This window comes from Lemur catta, chromosome 2 (assembly GCF_020740605.2).
Source record: "Lemur catta isolate mLemCat1 chromosome 2, mLemCat1.pri, whole genome shotgun sequence".
Taxonomy (NCBI): domain Eukaryota; kingdom Metazoa; phylum Chordata; class Mammalia; order Primates; family Lemuridae; genus Lemur; species Lemur catta.
The window spans coordinates 120,232,843-120,260,597 of NC_059129.1; the positions used below are offsets into that span (position 1 = coordinate 120,232,843).

Consider the following 27,755-nt stretch of genomic DNA (forward strand, 5'->3'; position numbering starts at 1 on the left):
GGGGTTTTGGTCCAAAGAAAAGATTCCTTTTTTTACTCAAATCTTAGAAACCAAGAGATTTCTTTCTATGCTAGCCAAAATAATACGGATGCACGTGTGCACACACACACACACACACACACACACACTTTAATTTCATTCTTCTAATTTCTAATCTCTTTGCTTCAATTCACTCATACAGAATAAGTCTATTCCGTTTCTTTTTGAGTAAACAAATTAGTATTATGGAAATGTGAGCTGAAAATTTTACCCAGTAAAATGTACTTAAGGGCTCTGCGAAACCAGGGATAGAAGAAACCATATATTAAGGGATTACAGGTGGAGTTAAAATAGCCAAACCATGTCAAGGCATCAAACAAAACGACAGGAGTAGAGAAGTTCAGAAAGGGATCCAATAAAATTGTGAAGAAACAGGGAAACCAACATAATAAGAAAACACCCATCACTATCCCTAAAGTTTTGGCTGCTTTTTTGTCTTTCCTCATCTGATTATTTTGATTTTCTGGCAAGTTATTGATTGCACGAGCATGTTTTCTGGATACTGCAAAGATTTTGCCATAAATCCCCACCATCATAGATCCAGGAGTGAAGAAACCTGCCATAAACAGGGTGGTTCCCCAGAGCTTGTTGAACATCACTGGGCAGGAACTGGAACAAGCGACCAAGACATCATAGCCCGCTATGCCGTCAGCGTAAGCCTCCGAGAAGACCACCCCAAATGCAAATGCCCCAGGGACTGACCAGCAGAGAAGTAGCAACCGTTTAATGACTGGAATTGTCATTTTGGTGGAATAACGTAATGGGTAACAGATAGCATAAAATCTATCAATGGCTACTGAGCAAAGATGGAAAATAGATGTTATGCTAAGCATCAAGTCAAAACTATAATGAATCTTGCAAAATGTAAGCCCAAAATACCAGCAATTCTCCACCGATCGGATCATACTATATGGCATGATGGTAAATCCCAGGAGGAAATCAGTGACTGCCATGGAGAGAATGAGCAAGTTGGTTGGTGTGTGAAGCTGCTTGAAGTAGGAAATGGAAATGATCATGGCAAGATTGCCAAATACCGTGATGAATATGGCTCCTGCCATAAATGAATACATGGCAGCTCGGACACCCAGGGATTTCTCATTTTCTGGGCAAGATCCATTTCCATATTCAGAGCAATCGAATGTTTCCTTCAAAAACACAAGAAAACATAGAATCTTGTCAGAAAATAAATAAAAATATTCTATATTTTATGTATACTTTCATAGAAAAACTAAAGAAAGACATAGAAGACTTAAGGAAGATAATTTATGTTGAATTATTACTTATTATCTTTCCTACTTATTTACCTTAACTTTTATTTGGAATTTCATGGAATTCTAGCCTAAGGGGGTTCAATGACCATTACTTACTTTATATTTTCCTCTATACCACCAACATTTAGTAAGCTCTTACTTTATGCCAGGGTCTGAAATTTTAAAAAAGAAGAAGAAGGAACAAATTATTGAACTAACTATGATTGGTCCTCCTATGGGCACAGAGGAATAGATGTCTGTTACACAATACATGCCCTTCTTTCTCAAATGCATCTGGAATACATAATCAGATTTGATTTGATGGGTCTATTGCTTTGTGGGCCAGGAGGTTATTATTTGAGAATAGTTTCATTCATTTTCACTATTATTTTCACTGTGCTTTGATTTTTTTCTTCATGCTAAAGTTGTTTTAAGGTGGAAGAATTATTTAATGACCCCTAATTATCTGATCAAATCCTCCTCTTCCACACTCATGAATACTTAAAGAGCATCACACCAGCCAGAGCAGCTAAATCAGAGGTAGGCAGAGACCAAGGCTGGACTACCCTCACTTCTTTGCAAAGAGCAAGTGCACCGACCCATTGTCTTTCCTCACAGCCCTGTGCAGCATACAACAGGCAATAGCAACAGCTTGACAAGTTCTGGCGTGTAGGTCACACAGAGGTCTACAAGCAGGTGGCCGGGGAGCTTTGAGAAAGCAAGCCATCTCCACTACAAGAAAAACAAGCTTATGCCCTCCTTACGGTGGCCCACTGTGTTCATTTTGCTTATAAAAATCCACATGTTATCCTTTACATGTATATTTGGATTGTAACATGTTCATGAGTGAGAATGATTTCCTTTTAAAAATGTACATTAGGGAGAAAAGCACTATCTATATGCAAAGTATAACTTTTTTTTTTTTTTTTTGAAACAGAGTTTCGCTCTGTTGCCCAGGCTAGAGTGAGTGCTGTGGTGTCAGCCTAGTTCACAGCAACCTCAAACTCCTGGGCTTAAGCGATCCTCCTGCCTCAGCCTCCCGAGTAGCTGGGACTACAGGCATGCGCCACCATGCCCGGCTAATTTTTTCTATATATATACTTTTAGTTGGCCAGATAATTTCTTTCTATTTTTAGTAGAGACGGGGTCTCACTCTTGCTCAGGCTGGTCTTGAACTCCTGACCTTGAGCGATCCACCCACCTCGGCCTCCCAGAGCGTTAGGATTACAGGTGTGAGCCACCGCGCCCGGCCCAAAGCATAACTTTTAATGCTGCAGAAAAGCCGCTGGCTTTCGGCAACCTCACACATATCAGACCTGAACAGTTACTAACAGATAAACCAATAAATTCTCAGCCTTTGTGATATAAGAGCACATCACAAACTGAGCAAGAAATATTTACTGAATGGCCACAATATACAAGACAAAAAGAAAGGAACAAGAAAGTATGAACATAGTGCTTGGCAGCAGAGATTCTACAAAACAGCTGAAGAGACAAAAACACATCAACACTTAAAACCTAAATGATTCTGCACCTCAGTGGTGATTAATTGGCCAAAGAGAGATCCAGGCAAAATGTACAACCGAAGATCAAAATGGACAAGAGAATTTCAATCTGGGCTGGACAGGATGTTCCAGCAAGGATGGGACTTTTAATCAGGGTCTCAGTGGGTGAGTAGGATTAGAACAGAAGAGAAAAAAAGCCTATTCCGTACGGATGGTAGGATAAAGAAAAGACACAAGGCTGTAAGTATTCTGAGACCTTCTAAACGTAATTCACAGGGATCTCTATAGCACAACAGAGAAAATAGGGGGTTGAGGAGAGGGTAGAGTGAGAGAAGAAAAGTTTTCTAGTTTCATTGTTGTCCCACAAGCCAGTGCTCTTAGTCAGTTTAGAGTCAAAAGAGATTTCCCACTTTGTTCTTAAATTTGGGTAGTGATTTAAAAAAAAAAAAAAATTAAAGTAACTAAGTTAGCTACAAGAGAGTGAGTGCGTATTTGAAATTAAAAGCTTTCTCCAGTTCATACCAAATGGTGAGTCCAAGGCACTTTTATCCTTTTTATTCTTCCCACTCTGAGGCCCTACCCCCACTTACAGAGAACCAGTGGCCTGCCTGCGTGATGGGACCCACTTGAGCAATGGAGCTAAAGATGGTCGAAGGAGCCACCTTTGTACCTGTGACCACTGTGATTGCATCCCACAACACAGGAACACTACCAAACCCCATTTGAAGTCTCTGCCAATTAACACCCTGAATGCTGTTTTCAGAAACTGACTTATTCCTGACAGATAGTTTTTATCAAAACATCTTTAACCAAAAATTTCTGAAATGTGTACCACCAATTCTCAAACAATATTCATTTTTAGCAGCTAAAATGGGAGTTTCTGATAAGTGCATGGCATTTTACTCCTCCTAACATCCACACAGAAACAAGATAGGAGGAAAAAAACAAGAGGTGAAGGATTTTCCCATCCCCTTGGTACCAAAATACTTAGCTACTTGCCATTTCTTGTTCGCTACCTGCTGATTAGTTAAGCATTATGGCAGAAGAAAATAGTAGGAGAAAATGCAGCATTAGAAACAAGAAGAGATTCTGATCACCTTCAGTCTGCTCACGGAGATCCAAAGGAAATGTGGTTGGTTTATTTTAAAATCACTTTATTTCTTAGAAAGAAACAGCTAAGAGAGATAACAACAAAACAAATAATTTTAACACACACACAATATTCTTGTGCTAAAGGCAACTCCACAACAACAGTAAGTTTGAGATTTAATTGTTTGCACACTTCTTTGTGTTCCTGGATTAGTGACTGTTGTTAGGAATCATCCTACTGTCCCACTTTTGTAAAAGTCATACTTAGTCCTTCTAAGTCTCAAATCGTAGGGTACAGAGCTTGGCTCCTTTTCGTTTCAACAGTCAGAAACTTTAATTAGCCAGTTAGCTCTAAGTACTAGAATAAAGTTCTTTGAAACACATAATGCCTAAATTTATATTTTAATTCCTAATATACACGTCACAGAGCAGGGAGAGGCACATCAGATGACTATCTGATGAGTTTGTCAAACAATACTTTTAATTCCCTTTAAGCCTCACATCCTCCATTGTATATTTGGCATAGTTTCTACATGTGACATCTATCATCAGTTTAAACCCTTCAATAACCATATTCTTCACATCTTTCAGATTGACTGTGTATGGAAAGCTAAATGCCAAAACATTCCTTCCTTCTTGTAAATAAACACTACATTCAAGAATACATTTGACCAGAAAAGATTTCCCCAAGAAAGTGAAGGAATGGAATTATGAGGAAAAACCCAGGTAACTGTCTTAACCCTCTGCTTCTCTTAGGCGAACACCTGAGATAAATAATTTACTCAGCCACTTATAAGTAACCATTTCCAAGATTCTAAATATTCTTCCCTAGAAACACGTTGCACTGCCAAAAGGCAGCGCATTATTCTGTTCACATATTAAAATGCCTTTGCCTTTTATTACAGATTCATATTAAATCCTGGATGTTCTACAATCTTCTCCATTCTTACACATTTTCTCTGCACATGACCAAAATTCAAAAACGAAGAATCAATGCACCAGCAATGCTACTACATTATTAGAATGGCAATTTATTTCCTAAGAAAACTTCAAGGAAACTAAAACAGGGATCTTTCTCTCACAATCCCACATTCTCCACATACCTGTTGCATTGCAGAAGATGCCATTTTAACTCCTTACTGGAGGAACTTTATTCTTTGTTTCTTTTCTAACCACCATAAATATTTATATGGAACTATGTGAATTGTGCTGATTTATAACTTAACAATTAGTCTCGAGGGAATTGAATCTGGGGGAAAAAAAAAAAACAAAGCCACACAACAAAAAACAGAAACCTTGTCATTCAAAAGTTTAACAGCTAAATAAGCCTAAACCATTCCTCCATCCTCTCAGGAGTCTCTGCTTACCCACATTTTTGTCACCTACAGCACGGAAGGCTCTAAGTCTGCTATTACATAAAGGCTGCAAAAGCAAATCTGAACCACTGAGTTATAGGTGGCCCCTACTAAGCCTGTTCCCAACCACACATGGATGAGATCAGTGGTTCAAGCAGAAAAATGGACATGTGTCCTCTGTCACTTTAGGAAGATCTGAGTTGGTCACAGTCCATATCTTGCCTCACATTCCAGTCACTGAGAAGATGCCTTGCCACCCGTTCTCTCCTCTTTTTTTTCTTTGAATAAATATGATTAAAAGAACATATTTCATCAGCCTTCTTAGACCTGAAGGAATTGGGCATAATTATTATCTCTTTAAATAACTCACATGATTATGCCAAAATCTCAGATGTTACTGGCTTAAATCGACTCATGTGTTTAAGGGCCTAGATTTTTGTTTGTTGTTTCTTTTGAAATGTAAAAGTTCATGTTGCCCTGATGGGACAGCCTTGGGAGGCAAGAGACCTCAGACGTGGATGAAATATAACACGGTCACTAGAAGACACTGGAATCCTGCTTGAATGAAAACTACAGCTACTGTGTGTGATCTCAGTCAGCTCAGCCCAGGGCCACGGGTGTGCAAATTGTGCCGTCACACAGAGAACTTTGAAGGGCTCATGCTTAATTTAATGCTCTGATGTTGACCTTTTGAAATTCTTAACAATTTTCTAACAAGGAACTCTGCATTTTCATTTTGTCCTGAAAGATGAACAAAAGAAAGAAATCCTTTCATTTCAGAGAATATTCATATTTACATTATTGTATGATGAGAAAATGTATATGAAAGCATTTTTTAAAAAAGCTTTACAAATACTAGCACAGTTGTTTGCCAAGAAGGTAGAACTTACTTTTCAATAGTTAGCAAACGACGTTACTACTCAAAAGTTGCCAGCAACTTCAGTCTCTTCTGGAAGAGACAGAAAGTCATTTTGGACAAACTTTCTCGGTTCTGTAAAGAATTACTTAAGCATTCTCTTTTAATTATGTAGCTGGGAGACAAGTATCAGGTGAAAGTTAGAACTCAATGCTATTTTTAAGGAGCTAAGGAGCCTACATGGAGCAAATGGAATGAATCTCGTTTCCTTCCCTTTTGAAGTCCAATGCTATCAGAATATATCTAAGAAACTGAAATAAAAGGGCTGTCCGGAAAGTATCCAGCCATGCAACCATTCTCCATATATTAACAATAGCTGGATACTTTCCGGACAGCCCTCGTATACCCCTTTCAGGCAAGCTAGCAAGAAAAGACAGGGCTTTCCTGAGTGGGACAGACTATGACAGAGGCAGAAAGAGGACCGGTGATGCTGAGTTAGAACCAAAGCCTGGAAACAACATACGGCTGAGCCTCAGAAAACTGTGAACCAGCCTCTCTAATCCTCAGTGCAAGATTTAAAAATAACAGCTCTGTAAGGAATGGAAATGTGATGAGCGCCAGTTCACGCCTCTTCTTTCTAAGCCCTTATTAACTATAGCTTCCCCTCATAACCTGGTATCTCCACATTATGGCAGTCGGAATGGCATCCTCAGACTGTGTGACCACCTGTTTTCAACAGTGACACCTTGAGGTAGCCTTGGAGAACTGAATCTTTGGATTCAATCCCCGGGGAATGTAACCAAAAGAGAAGACCCAAAGAGAAATGGGAAAACTGGATAATTAATTTAAATACTACAAAGAAATACAATCTTACTTTGTCCCTTAAACTGGGGAAAAGGAATATATCACGAACATATGTTCACATTTTTTAATGGTACTCAGGCATGCAGAATTTGAATTAATTACAATTAATCATGCCAAGCATGTCTTGTTTGCTTTGTTTGTTTGTAACATAATGAATACCCATGACTGTGAATTAGATTAACAATAGACTACATACATCTATATGCTGCCTCTTGCCCATCACCCCAGGTAGCTACTACCTTAAATTTTGTGTTTATCATTTTTTGTATTCATTTAATAGCTTTATCATGTATATTTATATAACTAAATCAAAATATTGTTTTGCTTGCTTTTATAATTCTTTATCAATGGGTATCATGCTTTTTGTTGTCTTTTGGAATTTGTTTTGCTCTTATTTTTCCATTCAACTTTACGCTATCTATAGCTCCAATTCTTTCATTTCACTGCCATACAATAATCTGTTTATCTTTTCTTCAATCATTATTTGAATTATTTCCAGTTCTTTTGCTATTACAAACAGTGCTATTTTGAACATTCTAATGCAAGTCTCCTGGGGTATATACTAAAGAGATTTTCTTGGAAATATACATGGGAAAGTAATTTGCAGAGTCAGAAAGACTATGAATACTCCTCTTCACAGGGTAAAAACAAATTGTGTTCCCAAATGGCTACTCTAATTTACATTCTCACAATCAATATGGAGAGATTCTATTGACCTACATACAATACATGGTATTGTCAGGGTTAAATTTTTGACAAGTTAGCAAGTGAAAAGTAGTATTTTATTGTAGACTTGACTTTCATTTTCCTGATTACCAATGAGGTAGAAAATTTAATTGTATGTTTATTGTGCTTATTTGTTTCTTGCACTGTGAAATCCTGTCATTTCTTTTGCATGTTTTCATTTTCTTCTTAACTTATAGAAATTCTTTTTATATCCTTAATAATAACCTTTTATCAGTTATATGTGTAGCAAATATATTCTCCCAGTAGATAGCTTGCCTTTTCTTTTCCTTTCAGGTATTTTTTGATAAATAAAAGTTCTTTTATATAGCTCAATTTATTAATCTTTATGGTTTTCTGTGATTTTATTCAAGAAATCTTTACATCAAAGTCAGAAAAATATTCATCTACATTTTCTACTGAAAATTTAAAAATTTTGTTCTTAACATTTAAGTTTTTAGTCCATCTGGAATTAAATATGGTATGAAGTAGGGATGGAATTTAATTTTTTTATGTAAACCATCTTTTTCCAACTCCATTTATTTAGCAGACTTTCTTTCCCTACTGATCTTTTGTGCAGATATGCTTTATATCAAATTCCATATATACCTCTGAGTGCTCCAGTTCCATTTACTAACTTGTTTAATGCTGCATGAACTACATTGTCTCAGTTACCATAGCTTCACACTAACTCTATATTTAATAGAGCAAGCCTTTTTCCTTTGTTCTTCCTCCTTCTCCCTCTCCTCTTCTTCTTCCCCTCCTCCTGCTCCTCCTCCTCCTCCTGAGGTACCCTGGTTATTTTTGGTCTTTTAAACATCTATATTGATTAGCTTTCCAAGTTCCATGAAAACTGTGTTGAATTTTGAATAGATAGCATTAACATCACTCAATATTAAATCTTCCTATCCATAAACTTGGCCTAGCTGGACATTTATTTGGTCTTCTTTTATGCTCTTAATAAACTTTCATAATGTTCTACAAATAGGTCTTGCACATCCTTTTATAGTTTTATTCCTAGGTACCTCACAATTTTTACTTGTGTCTTTTAAAAATTGCATTTTTATTTTCTTATTACTGGTCCAGACAGTCAACTGAATTTTTGTATGTTGTTCCACTTTGTATCCAGACAACTTGTTGAATTCTCATTTTAATAATTTAATTGGCATCTTCTTTTGGTTGTCTATGTCATCAGTAATATCATCTGCAAGTAATTGTAATTTTACTTCCCCCTTTCCACCCACTTAGGTCTTCAATTCTTTATTCTTAATATATTGTATTTCCGGGATGATGTTTACTGAAGTATAATTATAATATCATGAAACTGCTTTTTGAAAAGCTTATTTATACCTCTTATGACATTTAAAAAGTCTTTTAGAGATCATATTGTAGTTCAAAACCTTTTTGGGGACTCCTTTCTGCCAACCTTTAATTCAGACCAAAAATAAATTAGCCTCTTTCATTACCACTTATGACCACTTCTAGGAAATAAACATCACAGTTTATCACTGATACTTGGCTTGAAATGTATATTACTGTTTCTGAAATCCAATACACATTAAAGATATTTGTAAAAATGTGTCTTAACCATTTTAATCTGTAAAAAAGAGGGTTAGTGTTGCCTCAGTCTGAGGACTTCTTACTCCTCAAATTACTAAAGCAGTCATTGTGACAGCTTTCGTAGTCATCCAAATGCTCCTTACTGAGATTTTTAGTTTACACTGCATTACTACACCCTGTTCCCACTCTATTTTTACCTCTATCTTCCCCCTCTCCAAATACACATTAATAAAGTAGATTTTAAACAAAAACTTTTTATACCACAAAAAAGGGAAAATCATGGGAGAAAGGAAGAAATAAATAAGGAAGGAAGGAAAGAAGGAAAGGAGGATAAAAGAAGCAAAATAAAGGAGGAATGGAGGGAGAAAGACATGCGTGACATGATCGTGCTCAAAATTTTCCAGTGGTTTTCCGTTTTAGAACAGCAAACAAAGCCCTTACTTTGGCATAAAAGGGCTCCTATCTAGATATCTAGATAGCTAGATAGCTAGATAGCTCTAGCTATCTATCTGACCTCAATTCCTACAACTCATCTTTTGAAAAGAAAAAGAAGTTACCAGGTTTGATAGGAAAAAAATCCAGCCAAAAGCCATTTTAAAGAGCTAGATCTAAAATATAAGAATATCAAAAATTTGAAAGTAAAAAAGATGAAAAAAGTCAGAAAAATATAAACCAAAAGGAAGCATATGTAGTCATATTAATACCAGACAACACATATGTTAAGGCAAAAGGCACTGTTAGTGAAAAGGATACATAATAAAAAGAGCTTCATTTACCAAAATGATATAATATTTCTAAATTTAATAACAGAGTTTCCAAACATATAAGGGGGGGGAAATGACTGAACTACAAGGAAAAATAGACAAAATTCACAATCATTGTGGTAGATTTTAATACACATCTATCAATAATTGATAGAATAAGTAGACTAAATATCAACAAGATTTTAAATAAGCTAGACCTCAGGCAAATATATATAACACTGTATGAAATAACCACAGAATGCAACCTTTTCAGGCATAAACAAAACACTTACAAAAATTGATAAAATGTTGGGCTATAAAGTGACAACTAATTTCAAGGGACTGAAATCATACATATCAGGTTCTCTGAGCACAAAGCAATTAAGCTAGAAATAAGTCAAAATAAGGTAACTAGAAAAACTCCCTATCTTTGAATATTAAGAAACATACTTCTGAACAATTCATTGACTAAAGAAAAAAATCAAACATAAAGTTAGAATTTACTTTGAATTAGACAATGAAAAATTTATTGTCTTGAAAGAGGCAGCTAAAGCAGAAGTTAGAGAAATAATTTTTCCCTTAAATGCTCATATTAGAAAAGAAGAAAGACTTAAAATTAACTAAACATTCAAATTAAGAAGTTAGAGAAAGAACAGTACCCAAAGAAACAAGAGGAAAAAAAATAGCAGCAGTGATTGACACAAGAAACCAATATACAATAGTAAGAATCAACAAAGTCTAGAATTTATTTTATTTATTTTATTTTTCCAAATTCTGTGGTGACCTAGAAATAGAATTTATTTTTAAAAGATTGAGAGAGATGGATTGTGGGGAGGGAGTATAAATAATATTACAAATTTAAAAGGCAGCGTAACTACATATTCAGCAAATATTTAAAAGGTAATAAGAGGATGAGAATATTTTGTATAACCTTTGCCAATAAATTTGATAACCTGTGTGAAATAGGCACATTCCTAGAAAAATATTAATAGAATTATGAAAACTGATGCAAGAAGAAATGGAAGACAATCTGTGGTTCCACAGTATGTATTTTTATAACACAAATGAGATCATACCCCTATCAGTACATAGGAGGATGACATCAGTTTAATTCAGAATGATATGTTGCTTCTTTTGTGATTTTTCCAAATACATTAATGGTGTGAAGTGGTCACACCACACATCCTCACAATTGAAGAAAAAGCCTCAGCAATATATGGAGCCCTTAGGAGTCTTCCTGAAGGACAAATATTAGCTGCTTTGATGGCTTTGAAAACTTCTACAGTTTCCACAGTCTTAAGATATCTGATTAAGCTGAGAATTCAGATGGAAAAGCTGTGAAGGTATTTCCTTCTATATTAAAATTTTTTTGACTGATGATGAACAGCATGCCCTAGGTTAAATTTTTTATATTAATTTTTTTTTGTATTAAACTGATCTCTATTGCAAACAAATGCATTCATGGACCCAGAATTTGAAGGCGTTAAGCATGAGTCCCAGGCTCCAAGATATTGACCTTGAAACTGAGTGCAAATTCCAGCTGATAATTACTCTGCTAGTGTTTTAGGCTTCTTGTTGCTTCTGTTAGGGCCCTGGTTACAGTGCTACAGGGCTTGAGTGATCTGCCATTAATCTTATTTTTTCCTATCAACCCTGTTATTCTTTGTGCACAATTTTAGGGTCATTGGGTTTTTGTTTGGTTGATTGGTTTTAGGACATTGGTTTTCCAGTTACCTACACATTATGTTAAAGCAGAAACACCTGTGATTAGTCCTTGACTATTACAATTGAATTAATAGTTTTAAATATTCCCAGAAAGAAAAATCCACATCATGTCCAGATGGTTTCAATAGCAAGTTCTACTGAATATTCAAGCACCAAATAATTTCCATCTCACACAAACTATTCAGGATGTAGAAAATGGTTAATTAGCCAATTGATTTTATGAAGTTAGCATAGATTTGATACAAATTCTGACAAGGGTCTACAGGATGGGAAAGTTAAAGTTTAATTTTACTCATAAACATAGATGCAACAGTATATAGAGTCCTGAGTTATTTTAAAAAAGATAAATTATACACACATTGGCTTACCCCAGGGACATTAGCATAGTTAGATATTTTGAAATTGGGATATCAGTTAAAATAATGCACCACAATATCAAATTAAGAGAGAACAATCATTCATTTTTTATTTCAATATATTTAGGGGATATAAGTGTAGTTTTCTTACATGGATATATTGCATAGTGGTGAGGTCTGGACTTTTAGTGTACCCATCACCTGAATGTACATTGTAGCCAATAGGTAATTTTTCATTCCTCACCCTCCTCCTACCCTCCAACCTTTGGAACTTTCAATGTTTATTATTCCACTCTGTATGACCATGCATACCAATGTTTACCTCCCATTTATAAGTGAGAACATGCAGTATTTGATTTTCCATTCCTGAGTTATTTCACTTAGGATAATGGTCTCTAGTTTCATCCAAGTTGCTACAAAAGACATTATTTCATTATTTTATTATGGCTGAGTAATATTCCATGGGATGTGTGTGTGTGTATGTATATGTGTATATGTATATGTGTATATATATCACATTTTCTTTATCCACTCATCAGTTAATGGGCACTTAGATTGATTCCATATCTTTGCTGTTGTGAATTGTGCTGCAGTAAACATATGAGCACAGGTATTTTCTTGGTATAATGGCTTCTTTTCCTGTGGATAGATACCCAATAGCCGGATTGTTGGATCAAATGGTAGATCTACTATCAGTTCTTTGAGAAATCTCCAATCCATTCCATAATTAAGGTAAATTAAAAACCTAAGTATGAAAGGCAAAACTATAAAACTTTTAGAAGAGAATATAGAAAATTTTCTTTATGAACTCACGGTAGGGAAGGACTACTTAAGTCACAAAAGGCATAAAACATAAAGAAAAGGATTGATAAATTTGACAATATTAGGATGAAGAATTTATGTATAGCAAAAATCATCATAAAAGATTGGAAAAATAAGCTACTAACTGGGAAAAGGTATTTGTCACAAATATAATTGACCAAGAGTTAACCTCAGGAATATGCAAAGAACTACAAACCAATAAAAAAATTAAAAAACAAAAATGTTATTTTTCCTAAACAGAGTGTAGGCTGCAAGTATGCTTACTGTGATTTTCATACCTAACATTTATACCTTATTACTTATTTTGAAAAGACAAATCATCATGGTGCAATATGCTATGTACAATAATAAAATTATGTGAAAATTGCTTTCAGAGATCAGAGAATGAAATGCCATCTGGGCCTGAGCAGTGTGCTACCAGGAAAGCTTCAGAAAAGAGTTATGCTTGAGGCAAGGTTTCAAGAACAAGTAAACAATTTGGTAAAGAGCATTCTGAAGAGTAGGAATAGGATGTTCAAAGTCTGAGGGTTCTGAAAAGGCATGGAGTTTTCAGGAAATTTAGGTAACCTGGTATGGCTGAAAACCACAATGAGATATCATCTTACATCAATCAGAGTGGTTATCATTAGGAAAAAAAAATAACAGATATTGGGGAGGATGCAAAGAAAAGGGAACACTTATACACTGTTGATGGGAATATAACCTCTCTATGGAAAACAATACCGAGATTTCCCAAAGAACTAAAAATAGAACTACCATATGATCCAGCAATCCCACTGCTTATACTCAAAGGAAAAGAAATCATGATATCAGAAAGATACCTGCACTCATTTGTTTATCACAGCACTAGTCACAATAGCAAAGACATGGAAGCAACCTAAGTGTCTATCAAGAGATGATTAGATAAAGAAAATGTAGTATATACACACAATAGAATACTATTCAGCCATAAAAAATAAAATAATGTCTTTTGCGGCAACATGGGTGGAACCAGAGGCCAGTATCTTAAGTGAAACAACTCACACAAAAGACAAATACTACATGTTCTCACTTATAAATGGTAGTTAAATAATGTGTACACATGGTTATAGAGTGTAGAATGATGGGCTTTAGAGATTCAGGATGGAGGGTGGGAGGGGTGTGGATAATGAGAAATTAATGGGTACGAAGTACATTATTCCAGTGATGGATACACTAAAAGGTCTGATCTCACCAGTATGCAATATATAGATGAAACAAAATTATACTTGTACTCCATAAATTTATACAAATAAAAAATATGTTTATAAAAAGGGGAAGGAGATACAGATAGAAAAGTAAACAGGACAAATCACAGGAAGTCTCTTATGATAGCCAAGAAATTTGGGCATCATGGTGTAATACAACAAGGAATATATTACCGTTTAAGGATGTTCAATGGCAGAAAGGGTAAATTTAGGTGTTAGATGAATCAGTGGCTACTGTGTGGAGAATGGACTAGAGAGGTTAAGACTTCAGGGATGAAAACCAGTTTGGGATTTATCCAGAGTCCATAGGAGGGAAAGTTAAAACTTGAATGAAGACACATTGCCCCCACTAGATTGGGTGTAGGAAGTAAGAGGAGAAGGATCCAGAATTACTCCCAGATTTTCAGCTTGAGCAATTGCAAGGATAGTGGTGTCATTCAATAGAGAACATAGGAGGAGAAGGTTGGTTATGGGATGATTTGGTTTAGCTTGGCACATATAAAATGTTGAGTGCCTGCTGAAACGGAGAAGCCCAATAGACAGGAAAAAACACCAGTGCGTTTTACATGAGTTGGACAGACAAAAAGGGAAACTAGGAAAAGGCAGTGTGAGTATGATCACAACAATGATCTTCAGGGTTTGCTTTATCAGTAAAATAGAAAGGGTGGCACAGAATGTTGTAATCTTGGCTCAGAATTGACAGTCAGAAATATATTTTTAAATTTTATGTCTACAACTATAAACCAGGTTGACAATGGCAAAGTGAATTGTAAATAATAATAATGAACTAATTTATTGACCATGTGCTATTATCTATATACTGTGCATTATTCAAACACTTGATAAATATCTCATTTTATTTCCAGAAAACCTTATTTCATATCCATGAAAATTCCAGAGGGTTGGAGAAAACACTGGTCTTGTTCACATGTGTATCCACAGTACCTAGCTAACACAATGACTGGCATATATCAGATGTCCAATAAATGCTTGCCACGTGAATGAATAAACATTTAGGGAATAAAAATCTTCACAAGAACCCTGAAAGTTATGTATTATTCATTCTACAAATGAGAAAACTGAAATTTAAAAGGGGTTTAGTAAATTGCATTCTGCTGTTGAACAATCCTGAACAGCCAATAATCACCAGTGTTTGAGTACAAACTCAGGCCTATATGGTCCCAGGTACACCATAAACAAGGATTCTGGCTTCTTTTGTTTGTGGTCTTATTTGATGATGGTAATAGAAGTGATGAAGAAGAGAATTCAGACAACTCAATAACCCAGGTAATGACCACCATTTTTCACTTCACTTTTTTTAATGTAGAACTAACCTACAACCTAGCTGTAGATACTCTAACACAGCATTGTGGTAATTTCACCTCAAATCTATTATGTGGTAATAAAACAAACGTTACTATGGCATTTCATTTTGTTTTGTTGTGTTGTGTTTTATTGTTCCTAGTAATATAAATGATGGAAAGAAAACCAATTGATGACCTACGTGTTTTTTCTTATTCCCCAAACTTTTTTATAATTTTCTACGCTTAGGGGAATATACAGACAAAATGAAAACTTTAAGCCAATTAAGAATAAAGTTATCAACACATTTCAAGCATATGAGATCACTGTTTGCAAATCCTTCCGTTTGTTAAAAGTAAAGTCTTGAGAGAATTGCTAATAGAAGAAATTAAATGTGTTGATTAGCTATTTAGCAATACCCACCTCAGTTCATTCACAGCTTTACACTTCGAAGCTGCAATTTGGTTAACTGGAGCCACTACTCCAAAGAGACTCATATAAACAGCATCTCTCTCACTTTTCTCTCATTTGCCAAACTTGAGAGTAGATAGAGACCAGAGGGCATCATTAACACATCTGCTGTTTGGCCTTGGTCATGATGGGAAATAATTTCACAGTCTAAGTCACTGGGGAAGTAGCTGTACTTAGTGGAGCTAGAAAAACATTTATCACAGAACTTTACTTGAGGAACCAAATGCTTGGGGAATTCAAAGACTGTTAAGCAAAAGCCAAGTGTAAATCTGAGAAAGAAAACTTTAGCTGATGCAAAAAAAAAAAAAAAGCAAAGCAGTGACTTGTGCCTTAGTCTACCTTTTTATTTTATGTAAATATGTTTATAAATCTGACATCCTGAGCAAAAAACAAGGAGTCACCTATTTGGAAGCTTTCAGAAGTCTCAGGAAAACCATTCGACTAACATCATACCTCGGCCCTGGTTGGTTGATACAACAAAACTCTTAATTAAATACTCACTTGATTTGTTCCTTGATGAATAATTTCAAATTTTAAAATTATCAGTAAATTGCTTACGTGTAATAAATTAAGCTCCTCTGTCAAAAGGCCAATTTTTTTCTTGGTAGCAAAAATTGTTTTGTTTGTGTTTGGCTGTTGGCTTTGTCATCTGTTTCCACTGGCTTGTGACTATGCGTTATTAGCAATCCTGTGACTTTATCCTCCTCAGTGATTACAGCTAACTATATGCCTCCCTGGTACATTTCAAGCCCACCAGAAGAAACTGTTGCCAAAAACACCTTTCTTGGTACTAGGGTTACTAATAGGCTGAAATAGTGAATTACAAGATTTCATAAATAAGCATTTTTTAAAATTAGAGGGGCAAACTGTTTTGTTAAATAAGGTCATTTAAGAAACCTTCTGTCTATTAATTACTACATTTGCATAAAAGAAAAGAACATATTAATCCTGGAAGTTTAGCAAGGACATAATCTTAGATAAAAACCGTCTACTAAATTGAGTAAGTTTTCCAACATGAAAAACTGACCACATGGTTTTTATTTTCTCACTTTGCAATAACCTGTAAAAAGTCTGTGGCAGCCAACACTAATCCTCAGACTGTGAGGATTTGGGAATCCCTGAGTTAGGCTTCCAAGTTACCACTGGTTTGGGAAAATATTATTAAAATATCTAAATTTTAAGAAATAACCTTAGAAATAATATTTTCCCTTGCTGGTTTAAAACTGTTGCATTCTAATCAGTATATCTTTCCTCTCTCCCCTCCTTAAACAAATGTTCATGGAGCAGCTACCCTGTAGCAGGCTCCATAGTAGAGGCTGGCCATGAATGAGGCCTGCCCACTGGAGCTCACATAGTGAGGGCTTCTGAGCTCAGTTTTAAATAAGGTGTAGTATTCATAATTCCCCTACATTTTTTACCTACTATATACACTGAAAAATTTAGAATTCCTTTTTCTTAAAGATCTAAATGAATCATTCTTAGAAGAAATGTATTCATTTCAAAGAACCCCAGTCACTGGTTGAAATTACAGGTTTCTGCGTCTTGGTCTCATCATCCCAAATAATTCTGATGCAGTTAGACCTTCAAACACAGGCCCAGGTGGAAGGCCGTAAGCCAAGTCTAGCCTAGTTTCAGAATATATGTTTTCATAGTAGCTTTTAAAATCATTTTCTATTAAGAAAGAATACATGTTTATTGCCAAAATTAAATCCATGTAGGCTCATCTGCTTAAATGTGGCTAGGGGTGAAACTCCAGATCCCCATAGTTTACCCATACATAGCTGGACCCACTTCTTGAGATAGGAAAGAGGGTAGAGTTTATAGCCTCTTGACAGATTTGGGCTCAAATCCTATCTCTTTCATTGGCTGTAACACTTTGGACACCTTTTTATCCCTTATTTATGTATTTGCTTAAAAAAAAACATGCATTGGGTGACGTCTCTGTGCAGGCGTGGTGTTAAGCACAAGAGTACAGAGATGAATAATACACTAACTTTTGCAATTCACAGTCCAGCGAGGGCAGGAGGCATTGCAACATAATCCGTAAGTGCATGGACAAGCAAGGGCATCGGATATTTGGGGAGTTCGGAGAAAGATACCTACCTGGCTTGAGGAGATTATAGATGCTTCCTGGAAAGGAGTGATCCTCAAGATGAATCTTTTAAACTGAGTTACTGTCCAGTCACTTGCATTGAAGGAGTTGGGGGGAGGCATTTCAGGCTTAGGAAACTGCTGGAGCAAAGGCACAAAAGAGGGAAAGTAAGGCACTACAAGGGCAGCTGGGATTTGAACCCGGGCTGGTCTGATTCCAAAGCCAGAGGTTGTCCTCTGCTAGGGTTCTCCAGACGTTGCTCTACACTAGTGTTTTTCAGGTATTACAGAAAGTTTTCATGCAACTTTATTATATAAGTACATAATCAGTGTTTTGCAGATAGATATCAATATATAAATTATTTTTCTAATTTTGTAATTCATAGATTTATATATTATATACTGTATAATAATAAATATATTTACAAGTATTTATATGTTATTTTATACAAATTTTTTAATTAAAATCCCCAGTTTCTCCAACAACTGACACATCACCAACTAACAAAGCCCAAATATGTCACCAGGTTACTTCTTTCTTTGTAGAACTTGGAATAGACCTTCTGCTATCCTTTTGCATAATTATAATCATGAAATTTATTTAGGAAAGAGGATTCTGTAACTATGCACTAGCTTTTTTTAAAGAAAACTGGTATGTGATGTCTGCATATGTCAACTTCTCTGTGTGCAATCCCTCAGCATACACTGAGTGACCACCACCACGGCACATATCAATAAAATGACAGAGAATAATGCTAATAGCATATGTTCCCTGAGTGTTTTTATGTGCATGGCCCATGCTAGGCAGTATCTCTCATCTAATAATCAAAAATCCATTGAGGTAGGTAGTATTATTGTCCTCATTTTATAAGTGAGTAAACTAAGAGTTTTTAGGTAACTTTGTCCAAATGATGGCTAATGAATACTGGAGCCAGAATGTAAACCCATGGCATCTGGCTCCCAGGCTTGCCCTCCTCACCCAGGATCATCTTCTTGACATAAGGCCCAAGGATCCACATTCCTTAAAATCTCCCCAGGAGCAGCTAGGATTGAGAAACACTACTTAACCATATCACATTGTGAACACATTGACCAATAAATAAATTTCAGAGTTTAGCATTTCAGTTTTTGCTTGTCTGACGTGTACATGTGTGAAGAGGAATGCCTGCCATTGACAAATCATTTTCAGCGGCTTAACTTCTGAGCTCCTGAATCACTTTAATTTACAAATATGCTGAGAACTTTTTAATGTGTGTGAGTCGATGTCTTTCCACTGGGAAAAACCAAAGACAGAAACAACTGAGAACCTGAGGCTGACGTGACTCACAACAGAACCAGCCTCAATGGAATGATCAGTTGGAATGTCAGAGCAGCTTAAAGTCTCTCAAGCCTAGAAGCTTGGGGAGGGGGTTTTAGGAAGAGGAAGGATGTGTAAAAGAAGGTGAGGACCTGTCAAAGACAAATTTACTTTCTTTCAGTGCTTTTTACAGCTGGCCATGCATTCAATGAGTTATGCTGGAAACACTTCGGAAAATGAATATGCACCTTAGCTTTTAAAAATGCAAAAGATGGGAAAAAAACTTTCATCTGATTCATACATCATCTAGATTATTGAGTGCATATCCCAACTACTAAATAATAATTTTGCCTGTGTATTTTATTATTTGTTAAATTTAAAAACATTTATCTTTCTTCATGTATCTTTACACCTTTAATATTCACGCTCTCATTGACAATGTACAGCTACATGGAAATAGTGGCTCACCAGAATCTATAATGGATTAGAGTTCAGCTGGTTTGCCCTACTTTTCGGCATGTATTTATAACTCTCCAAACACTGTATTATTGACTTCAAGCACCAGGTTTAAAATCAGAATAGAACTTCCAGTTCGCTGATCTCTTAAGATGACATTATTTATTATCACCAATAAATCAGTTTCAACAAACTTCCTTGCTAACACCTTTTTTATCTGACCCTGAATGGAAATTTATGTGACTATTCCTCTGAGAGGAGAATGGAAAATGAGACTATTTCGACTGGAAGTTGGTTTGGGGAAGGAGGGTAGTGTTGAAACTGCTTTTTTGGTATTTACCATAATCTTGTATATCAAGTTAAGGTCCTTTCCGTGGATGTAATCAAAAGCTATTCTCAAAGAGAATTTATTGGAAGGCTATCTGGGTCTCATGGAATCCATGACAGGCTGGATAACTCAGTTTGGAAGTGGACAGACAGGTTGGAAGCTCTGGAGTCTGGGAAGCAAGAATACCAAGGGCAGTCGGGCCATGATCTTACCATTTGGATGAAATAGACACCTGCATGTTTTCATTGTTTTCTGTTAAAGATCACTGTTTTATCCCTTTGCTAGAAATTCAAGTCCTGGAGAAAGACCCTCTGAAAATTTTAGCTTGGATTATCTACTCACCTGTTTAGTTAAAGGAAGAGTCAGGGGGCCAATTTCTTCTTTACAGTTTCAACAGACTGTAAACTAGTTGGGATAGGAAAGTTCTCAAAAGCTAGTCGGATTCCAGTTGATAAATGGACTTTGAATAACTGAAAGACAAAAATACCTTCTACATGAGGAAATGGAAGCTGCAATAAAGCTGGGATATGGAAAGACAAAGCAGGCCTTTCTTCCTGCTTTGCTGACAGGATTGGTTATTTCTTCTTAGGAGTATTAAAAACAGAGCCTACAAAGAAAGATAGGCTATAAGGCCTTTAGTATCGAGGGAAAAATATAGAATTATTTGAGTCAAGAACCTGTTCCCAGAAAAATGTAGAATCAATATTAAAATTTGAATAGGAATTTAAAATAAATGTAAGACAAGGATAACTCATCACCATTATCAATATTGCTCTAGAAATGCTGACTAAGGAAGTACGGTAAGGGAGGTAAATAAGAATCACAATTATTAGAAAGGAGATAAAACTTAGCATTGTTTGAGGATAACATGATTATGTATAATGAAAACCCAAACAGGTCAACTGAAAGCTAATATAAACTTTATTGTATACCAGCAATAATGATCACATAGAAAATATAATGGTTTTTTAAAAGATTTATGCAGAATAGGCAAAACACATCCAGGAAAAGTAAAAAACATTTAGGAATAATCTTAAGAGGAACATGTGGGAACAAATGAAGTAAATCACATTAATTTGCTGTAAAGTCTAAAAAACTCTCCAAATGCTTGTGTTCCCTTTTTAAAATTTGACAAACTGGTCTCATAGATGACAAAAAGTTAAGGTACTTTTGAAAATAAAAATGATTAGGGGCAACTTGTATTGCCCTATACTAAGTTAAAAAGTAACCCATGTTTTTAAAATGTAGTAGAACAAAATAGGAAATGAGATATAAACATCATAATTTGACTCAAATATTAATAACTGATTTTAAAAAGTCCATGTCATTGGTGCATGTAGTTAATTATAATGTGCTTTTTTAAAAAATTTCAGAATATTATGGGGGTACAAACCCTTTGGTTACATAAATTGCCTTTGCCTCGACAGTCACAGCTACAAGCGTGCCCATCCCACAGACAGCGCGCACCCACATACTGAAGTAACATTCACTGGGTGTCGGGCAGGTGGGAGGGGGAAGAGGGTAAAGCACGATGTGTTCATAAATATGATCACCAACTCTTTTGCACAACAGTAAAATATAATAATTCTATGGATTTGATTCTAAAAATAATTTACACATAGATGAATCTTTTTGGAAAATTTTACCTGATAGAATCATCTTCAGTGCTTTTCTAAACCAAGGATAGAAAAATGCATAAACCATTGGATTAAATGTAGAGTTCAAGTAGCCAGACCAAATCAAGGCATCATTCAAGGTGGGTGGAATAGTGTAGTCCAGGAAAGGATCCATGACTGTACAGACAAAGAAAGGGCACCAGCATATTAGGAAAACTCCCACCACAATCCCTAATGTCTTCGCAGCTTTTCTTTCTTTGCTTTGTGAAATTCCATGTTTCTCTTTCAATCCAATGTGAAGCTTCTGATTCATATCGTTAATTGATCTTGCCTGCCCATTAGCTATAAAATATATTCTATAATAGACACATAACATAATAGATCCAGGTACATAGAATGAAGTCATAAAGGCCACTACCCCAGATATCTTGCTGAAGAAGACAGTGCAACCCCCTCTACAGTGAACATGTTTGTAATACATCTCTTCAGCTCCTTTGAGGTTTAGCTCCAGAAAGACCATTCCAAATGCATAAATAGCAGGGACACTCCAACTAACGAAGATCATCACAAAAATAACCAAGATATTGATCCTGGCTTTGTATCTCAATGGGTCACACACAGCACAGTAGCGGTCAATGGAGATGAAGGACAAATGGAAAATGGATGCTGAACTAAGCATAATATCAGTGCTGGTGTGAATTTTACAGAAGACTTCTCCAAAATACCAATGGTGCTCAACAGATCTCACCATGCTGTAAGGCATGACTAGGCACCCCAGCAGAAAGTCCACAGTGGCCATGGAATGAATGAGCCAATTAGTTGGGGTATGAAGTTGCTTGAAGTGTGATATGGAAATAATAACTATCAGATTGCCAACCAGTGTGGTCAGAATTATGAGCACCATTAAACTGTACAGGGAAGCACGGATGTCATTCGACCAGTTGCTTTTCACACAGGAAATATTAAGTATATTTTGGCAAAAGGGCATCGTTCCTGAGAGCCGTCCACCAGTTTATTTTTTCCTTTGTATGTTGAGTAACCTTTCTCCCAAATCCATAATCAGGTTAGAGTTCCGTCTCCTTTTATTTTTTATTTGCACATACCTATCCCAGAAACCTGGGAGGGGAAAGAAAAAAGTAAATCATTGGCAATTTGATTCCTCTCACTTCTAACATGTTTACCTATTACTTCTTGTTGAAGATTAATTATTTTGGAAGGAGCTTTATTTCCAAGTTCAGGTCAATAGTTTAGTTTGACAATTCTTTAACTTCTACTTGCAGCTAGACATTATGCTAGAAATACAAAGCTGAATTAGTAGGTGGAACTATAAGAAAGTACCACATTTATAGGTCAGAGATGGTCAAATTATGATTATTATCATACTCTTTCATCTGTGGAAATAGTTTTTGTCCATAGGAAGCCAGAGTCTAGTGGAAGATGCTTACAGTTAAGAGGTAGATAGAAATTGCCAGTGGAATGACTCAAATCCCCATTTGCACATCTAGGTTTCAGAAAAATAGAGCCTTATGCATAGTATCTTCAAAATTATTGATAACATTAATGCCACATTGATAGAATAATTTGCCCAACTTAAGAATATTAAACATCATCGTTTGTGTATTTTTTAGTGTTATAATTTGTTTTGAAATAGATGTATTTGTTTAAATAAATGCCCTATGATGACATTATGAGTTGAAAGCTTGCCTATGGACCCGACAAAACAGTGTTTTTGTTTCTTTTCTTCCAGCTTTAAGAATTTATGAGCTAGAAATGATCATTATCTGTATATACAAATTATCCAGGTTGAATGTACAATAGTAATATGGAAAGATAATAAATCTGTTTAATTACCTAGCTAAGCAAACAGTTCTGTACCAATTATCTAATCATCTAATGTTTGAAAATGACGTATGAATTAAAAATGTATTGATAGGACTTATAGTTTAAAATAGATCTGTCTAGCGGGGCAGGATCTTACTGGCAGAGCGCTGCAGCCTCCCCATAGAGGGCCATGAACACTAATCCCATCAGGCCCTTTGTACCTGGTTCCATCAACCACCCTCCCTAATTGCTCAGACTTTTATCCCCATACTGCTCTGTACATCTCCTGATCTGAACCCATTTCCCACTCCCCTATTATTCTTCATTTACTCACGCCCACCTCTTTACTCAGTTTAGATTCGAATATTTTCTCGTATTATCTAAAGCTCTCTCCTATTAACATACTTTTCTAAGCCTGAAGCCTGGCTAAATCCAGTTTTCTTCTCACTACACTCCTGCCCACGTGCAACTGAATGTGGTAGGGGAAAACACACACACAGTTATAAATTCAGGACAAATACGGACCATTAGAACTTCTCAAGAAGCCTACTCCATTTCTCTGTTGCTTTCGTTCTCCTCCTCTCTGAGATGACTATTTTATACCTCCACCCTTTTTGAGTCCCAAATATTTCTGTCATCTTCACGTTCAGCTGATGACTTTGCACCCTGTTTTGCTGAGCAAATAGGTGCGATCAGAAGAGAATACCCACAATCCCACCTCCACATCTACAACCTAGTCTACCTCTGTGCACATATTCAGCCCACCTGGAAGAAAGGGAGATAAATAGGGTGGGGAGGCAGAGGTGGGGGAGACAGTAAGATAAGCAAATAAAGGTGGGGTGTCATAATGTAATGGCCTGTGCTTTATTCACTGCTATAGCTCCAGGGTCTGGAAAATGTCTAGAACTACTGAGCACAAAAATGAATAAGGATTGAATGAATGAACAAATGAACTGAGGAATTCCTTAGCTCATTTCTATGCCTGGGGCCAACAAAAATTCATGCACATATGCTTAGCCTAGTTCTGAATTCCAAAGATCAAGGAGAAAATGTTACAAGCACACAGATAGAAAGAACTTGTTCTTTTAAAAGGGAAGAGGTTCAGGCTAGCATAGGGCTTCTCATCTGTAATTTTGGAAGCCAGAAGGCAGTAGGATGAGCTTAGAGACTATTAAGGAAATAGGATGGCAATTCGTCAATCTTATATTCAGCCAAAACAGTGATTATACAAGGGTAAAAGAAAGACAGCAAATATGCATATATAACCACCTTCTGAGAAACTCCAGGAAATACTGTAGCAATATAAAAATTATACCAAAACAAAAATTTCTAGATAGCAAGAGATGAAGAATAAAAGCAACAACAGTGAGTAATATTATCTAAATTTTTAGTGTAAATCAAAAAGAATTATAATGCTTGTTAAATAAGGATATTTAAAATGAAAAAAAAAATTTCAAGTAAACTCTTAATATTGGCCTGAAACTTGAATTCTTAACTATCTTAATAATTAAAATGTATAAAAATACATTTTAATATTAAAACCTATAACAATCTCTATGAAGACTCCTTACATAATCAGGACCAGTTGTTATCAGGGTCGGTGAGGGCCTGGCAAGACAAACTTCTTGACTGGATAGAAAGATGTAAAGCTATTAATTTAATCTTGGAAAGTTGCTCTAGCAGCATTTTTTAAAGTTGAAAATGCTCATGTTGTTTGACCCAGCAAATGTTCAGTGCAATAGGTTTTGCAATAGCAACAAAAGTAAAGTAAAATAGTGTAAACTTACATCAGACATATATATAGCAGTAGATGTATAATATATGTTCAACAAGACGTTGAATAGAATGAGTTGGTTCTTTTTATAGAGAGATTTAAAAAGGTGTCAATGATATCTTGTTAAGTAAAGAAAAAACATTTTCAGAGTATTTAAAAATACCATATATAGGGATATACACATATATATATTTGTATAAACATGAGATATATGTATGAGATGAAATACTCCAAATTCTCAATATTGTTTACTCAGAGATGATGCAATTGAAACTCAAAAACTAAAAAGAATTCAATGGTAACAAAAAAGAAATAATACCAATTTTTAGCCATGATTTTTTCCTGGGTGGTGAAATAATGGGTGAGTTTTACTTACTTCTCTATCTTTCTGATATATTCCAACTTTCCTACTATGAGAATGTTTTACTTGCATAACTAGAAAGAAATTATTTAATTAATTTAAATGTATTGCCTGTGAATTGAGTTTGATTTCTTTAAAAAACTATGGGTGAATAATTATCAATACATTTATCTATTTGTGTTTCTTTTGCTTGTATAATTCTTTGCATGAGTTATCTATTCATGTCACCTTTGTATTAAAATTGCACTTTTGTTAAGTTTCTGAACTGAACCCATTTTCTTTTTTTGTTCTACTACACAAATTTGGAAACAAAAATGAACTTGGTAATAATTTCATTCCAAAAATATGATCACAGTTCTATAATTTATCTAGTATTCTTTACTAAAATACTAAAGTAGTTTTGAAAAATACTTAATTTTAAAGGGGGAAAGAGATAAGGGCCAGGAGAAACAACATTTTTAAATGTTTAAGTCATGATTCTTGAGATGGAAAATCCCTGGAAGCAAACTATTTCCACTGCAAAGAAACGGGAAACAGGGCAAAATCTATTTGTTTGCTCATATGTCAACACAGACTAACAGATCAAAAAGAAGAACAATCTCCAGCAATATTATGGTATATAGACTAAACATGGAAGTATTTCTGCTAATTTGACATGGGCAAGGTAATATGAATCAGATTTAGGTAATCATAACTAGAAGATTCTTAGTTAATTGATCTAATATATGGCGTAGATACACACACACACACACACACACACACACACATACACACACTAAAGTGTGAAGTCATTTGGAAATGTGCCAGAATTTTTCCCACCAAGTAATATTTATTCAAATAATATTTTAGTCTTGTAGTTTTGTATGTAATAAGATACATTTTATCTTTAAAACCTATAAAATTTCTATCAAGATTCCTTATATTACCCTAAAACTAGCCAATGTACACAATATGGATGTCCTTCTTCATTCACAAAAAAGGAGATTAAAAAAAAAACCATGTTTCAACTTTTCAAATGTCCTAGCTTTCCACAGATGAATTTTTAATAAAAGAGAAACATTTTTTGAAAGCATATGTAACGTCAGCTATTTAAAAATATATAACTATTCTTTTAGCTTCTCTTATTAAATCATGTGTTCAGTAACTAAATTACTGCTAAACATCACACTAAATAATCCTAAATTTTAATAAATAAGTACCAAGCCAATGATAAATCTCATTATCTTTAGGATTCTACCTATAAAATACTCCACCAGGCCTCCGGGTTCGTCTTTAAGATTTGGTGTGGCTGTTGAGTGTATTCAGACCTACCTGCTCAGGAAAGAGTGGATGAGCCGGAAAACAGAAACACTGACTTTGGGACCAGGCTGTCGGCATCAGTGTCCTCTAAACCTGGTGCTGGCTAGAGCCACCTGCTGCTCTATTGTAGGCCACGGTCAGTGTAGACAGAGTGACGCACATACTAAAATCTGAAATAGATAAGCCGATAATAAATCTGCCTGAAACGAGCTAACAATATGTTATTTTGAAATACAACTGGGCAGGTGCTTTCATTCCGAACCAGCATCAGGAAGTTACTAGTGAGCAAGCTAAATAAAGAAAGTAAATATTACCACTACTTTAAAAATAATTCCAGGCACAGGCCACCAGGAACCACAGTCATGAGTGTTAACAGTTTATAAATGAAAACATATGTCCTGTAAAACTGCCTTAATTGTTGATTGATCTGGAAAGAAAAGTCTTCCTCTATCAGATATCTGTACAAAGGAAATAATTAGCATTTTAAAAAATAACTCACTTTCAAAACAGATGACTTGTCCCCACCAAATGAGTATTTTTTTAAAAATTAGAATGTACTTAAGCCTAATAACATCTTATAGTTAGAAAATACTTTAAAGCAATAGCTTCCAAACTTTTTTTTTACCACAACCTATAGGAAGAAATACATCTTATACCATGATTCAGTACACATGTAGGTATGCACCCATAACAAAAGCAAAAGTATTCATTAAAAAATACCCTTACTTTAATTCACTCTGATATTTTCTATTTTATTCTCTTTATTTTTTTAATTAGCTGTTTAATTACTTGGATTTACAACCCAATAATGTTACTAACCACAATT

At 35.4% G+C, this 27,755-nt stretch overlaps 2 protein-coding genes across 2 annotated transcripts; both read right to left on the reverse strand.

Moving 5' to 3' along the window:
- Positions 1 to 188: 188 nt before the first annotated feature.
- On the reverse strand, positions 189 to 18,111 carry LOC123633281 (trace amine-associated receptor 2). Its single transcript, XM_045544390.1, has 2 exons — positions 17,990 to 18,111; positions 189 to 1,184 (listed from the first exon to the last, which is right to left on the reverse strand). The coding sequence occupies exons 1-2, from the start codon at positions 18,098 to 18,100 to the stop codon at positions 189 to 191; spliced, it is 1,107 nt and encodes a 368-aa protein (XP_045400346.1). The 5' UTR covers positions 18,101 to 18,111.
- Positions 18,112 to 20,484: 2,373 nt separating this feature from the next.
- TAAR1 (trace amine associated receptor 1) lies at positions 20,485 to 27,014 on the reverse strand. Its single transcript, XM_045542247.1, has 3 exons — positions 26,942 to 27,014; positions 21,705 to 22,790; positions 20,485 to 20,528 (listed from the first exon to the last, which is right to left on the reverse strand). The coding sequence occupies exons 2-3, from the start codon at positions 22,660 to 22,662 to the stop codon at positions 20,485 to 20,487; spliced, it is 1,002 nt and encodes a 333-aa protein (XP_045398203.1). The 5' UTR covers positions 22,663 to 22,790; positions 26,942 to 27,014.
- Positions 27,015 to 27,755: the final 741 nt, after the last annotated feature.

Bases quoted from the DNA above. Each gene is read 5' to 3' on its own strand.
- LOC123633281 (XM_045544390.1), bottom strand. From the start codon at position 18,100: ATGCCTCCCCCCAACTCCTTCAATGCAAGTGACTGGACAGTAACTCAG. The intron at 1,185-17,989 runs GTAGGTATCTTT...GTGTTTTTGAAG, and splicing joins CTATAATCTCCTCAAGCCAG to GAAACATTCGATTGCTCTGA.
- TAAR1 (XM_045542247.1), bottom strand. From the start codon at position 22,662: ATGCCCTTTTGCCAAAATATACTTAATATTTCCTGTGTGAAAAGCAAC. The intron at 20,529-21,704 runs GTAAAATTTTCC...TTTGTCTTTCAG, and splicing joins ACTGAAGATGATTCTATCAG to TTATTCAAAGTCCATTTATC.